The sequence below is a fragment of the Zerene cesonia genome, chromosome 18, assembly GCF_012273895.1.
Source record: "Zerene cesonia ecotype Mississippi chromosome 18, Zerene_cesonia_1.1, whole genome shotgun sequence".
NCBI lineage: Eukaryota > Metazoa > Arthropoda > Insecta > Lepidoptera > Pieridae > Zerene > Zerene cesonia.
In genome coordinates, this window is record NC_052119.1 from 8,301,983 (window position 1) to 8,305,099 (window position 3,117).

The following is a 3,117-nucleotide window of genomic DNA, read 5'->3' on the forward strand; positions in this document are numbered from 1 at the left end:
GAGCATTAAATCGAAATAAAAAGTATTCTATCACCCAAGTCAGCTAATATGCCTGTATACCAAATTTCATCAAAATCCGTTCAGTAGTTTAGCACGATTGACGGACAATCATCCAAGACAACAAAATTTCACATTTATAACATTGGTGTGATAGTTTAATTATCAGAGTGTCCCACTATATTTCAAAATAGCATGACACAATGGTCAACAGTTTTATCATAGTTGTGGCGCTCGCGATTGGCCCTTTCCAGCCTCCGTTTAATATTGATTAAGTAACACAGATTAGATAATAGGTAGTTAGCCCCACTAGACGTTTACTGATCTATCGTCAATACATGTTAACACAATAGAATAATCTTAAGTGTCTTAGGATAGCACTTCACTAAAAAATATGGAATACACTATTGCTTGTAAGGATTTTTTTAATTATCGAATTGAAACATATGAGATTACAATAAATTTTCTTATTTTGTTATCCGATATTAAATTACCTATATTTTTCTACGTAACACCGACTAAAACCTTACACAAATATTATTGTTTATAAAGTATTAAAACTTCTGCTTTTATATATTATGTAGGTACACGGATAAAATCAAAATAATATGTATGAATAACGTACATGAAAGCTGACTTATACTATAATATATACCAACAAGCCCTTACATTTCTTCGTTCCGAGATGTCAATGGGGCTTTGCATTGGCCGCGGTAAGCACTAGTTACGAAACTGTGACGCAAGCTGAGAGCGTCACTTGTTTTGCGGTCAATTATTTACAAATGGGTATTTAAATGAAACGAAACTAATTCGAGTCACGGTCCACTGCGCACTTTCATGTACTAAAAATCGTATTAGGCTTTTTGCTCTCTACTTTTATGACTATTAAAATGCGTACGAGCTGATGCATACAAGATAAAAAAATACCAGCATTTAAAAAGCTATATCTAGATGAATGTACACTTATTATCATTAAAATTACTCATTTAAATAATATTGTTATAACATTTTCTTATGAAAATATACACTATTTACTATTTAAATATGTTGCTTATCCTATACATTAACGCTTAAAGTAATTTTGTTTTTCATACGTATGTTACTGGTTCTGCAACGCTTTACAAGAAGTTAATTCGATATTGTATATTCCACGTGTAGTTACAATCACTCATGAGCGAAATATTAGGTATGGCATCAGAATAAAATGTTATAACTTGAACTAAAATTGGTTAATGAGAGTTTCCCAAGAGTTCGTTGACCTCTCGTTTTTTTTGGTTCCATCCGAACCAAGGCCGAATGGAGGATTCGCTGACGTCCGCAAAAAATAAAGACCCCGCGTCGTCGATGAAGAACCGTACCCGAGCACTGCGAAGTCTTTATCTTCACAGGCATTGGATTCAAAATGCTTCAAGCTTTTGCACCGTACGCCGATTAACGATTTAGGAATTTCTACACTTTCAACGTAAAGTTTCGTCGCACGCAGATGGCTACAGGAAGGCATCAAACAACCCGGCTGCATCGGCCCCCCGCCATTCACGTAAAAGTCTGCATGCCCCAAAGCTTCTGATAAACCTTGCACCAATTTATTCGTGTGTATCACGTCCACATATTCAGCGTCCAATTTGTCCAATCGCTGCTCAGAATAAGCAGACGAGAAGCACGGTCCAGCCGGATCTAAGCCCGTTATCCGTCCCAGTTTACGCATTTTGTACTTTTGGAAATATTTTCCCGCCCACCCCGCTGTGTGCGCCCCCAAACTTATTCCGAGCAAATGAAAATCTACAGCACTCGCCCCGAAGTCTTCCAAGTTGGCCAAGAGATTAGCCAGGCGTTTGCCAATTAAACGGGCATTATGCACAGATAACATATATCTTTTATTCATCATTTCTTCTGAATCCACTAAAAGAACATTAAACAATTTCTTCTCGTTGTACGCTTTAGCTAAATCTAGTGACACTGAGGATTGAGCACTGTCCCGATATCCATGAATGATAATTTTGGTTTGCTTCGTTATATCGAACACGTTTGGTTTGATGAGGGCTTTGTAAGCAGTGTCGATAGGAAAATTCGTCATTTCATCGCCTTTAAGAAAGAATATCTTCATTGTTTTCAGTATATCGTTTTGGCTATTCATCGAGTCAATCTGCAGGTTCATGATCGCTCTGCCTGTGAATCAATAAAAACAGGATACAGGTGACGTTATAAGTGTATTAAAAATGAGCGAAGATCACTTACATGCACCAGATATTTTAGCATAAACAGTTTCAGCCAAACTAAAATCGGTCTCGGTTTGCGCGGCAACCTCGCGGAGTATCAGACACCGCGTGGCTATCAAGAGCACAATCAAATTTAAGTGGTTCATAGCAGGCCCTCTGCGAACACGGTCACTGTGTCACTGTCTGTTGCGAGAGAAAGGTCTGCTGACCACAAAGGAGAAACCGCGGGTGGGGATTATCTCGTGCAATTTATGTGCACGCGATACTTACGTCATGTTACATTCGCTCTTAGAAGGCCACGGATCATTTGGCAGTTATTAGCATTATATTCATGATACTGTTATAAATTCAAATCAGTCAACATTGGTATGTACTAAAAATATTTGGATAATTATTTGGATTTTTCTATTGATGAGATGCGATCTTCTTTTGGAATTCGGTTAAATCATGTAGCCCACTTTTAACGCTTATTGATTATGATAATAGTTATAAATTTTGGTTAATTGTAGTAAACTAAAATCTCTTCATCTATTTTTATCTGCACGACTGAAGATGTGACTGATTCACAATGAAGAAACGGATTATAGAGGTGGGAAAAGAGAGAGATATATACATCATCGTATTGCATCTTCGTAATACGCACAAGTTAGTGAGTTAGTTAGTAACAGTTTACAGACTATGATAAACTGCATCGGTATGGTTTTGTGTAAATATGACGGATTATTACACCTTTCAATTTAAGCTTATCAAAACAATAAGTAATTTACGAAATTTATTTTTATCACACTTTTTTCATTGCTTACAAAATACTGTTACTCTTTATGATATATGGCTATATATATGTATAGCCCGAAATTAATAAATTCCCGTACACGCGCAATGTACGCAACTAATTAAATAAAAA

At 36.5% G+C, this 3,117-nt stretch overlaps 1 protein-coding gene across 1 annotated transcript; it reads right to left on the reverse strand.

The window, feature by feature from the left end:
* Positions 1–1,108: 1,108 nt before the first annotated feature.
* LOC119833865 (phospholipase A1-like) lies at positions 1,109–2,360 on the reverse strand. Its single transcript, XM_038358072.1, has 2 exons — positions 2,233–2,360; positions 1,109–2,163 (listed from the first exon to the last, which is right to left on the reverse strand). Exons 1-2 carry the CDS (start codon positions 2,357–2,359, stop codon positions 1,217–1,219), a joined length of 1,074 nt encoding a protein of 357 aa, XP_038214000.1. The 5' UTR covers position 2,360; the 3' UTR covers positions 1,109–1,216.
* Positions 2,361–3,117: the final 757 nt, after the last annotated feature.

What these genes read in the sequence shown, in the direction of transcription:
- LOC119833865 (XM_038358072.1), bottom strand. Translation starts at nt 2,359, where the DNA reads ATGAACCACTTAAATTTGATTGTGCTCTTGATAGCCACGCGGTGTCTG. An exon ending in TGCTAAAATATCTGGTGCAT is followed by an intron (nt 2,164 to 2,232) that starts GTAAGTGATCTT and finishes ATTGATTCACAG; the next exon opens with GCAGAGCGATCATGAACCTG.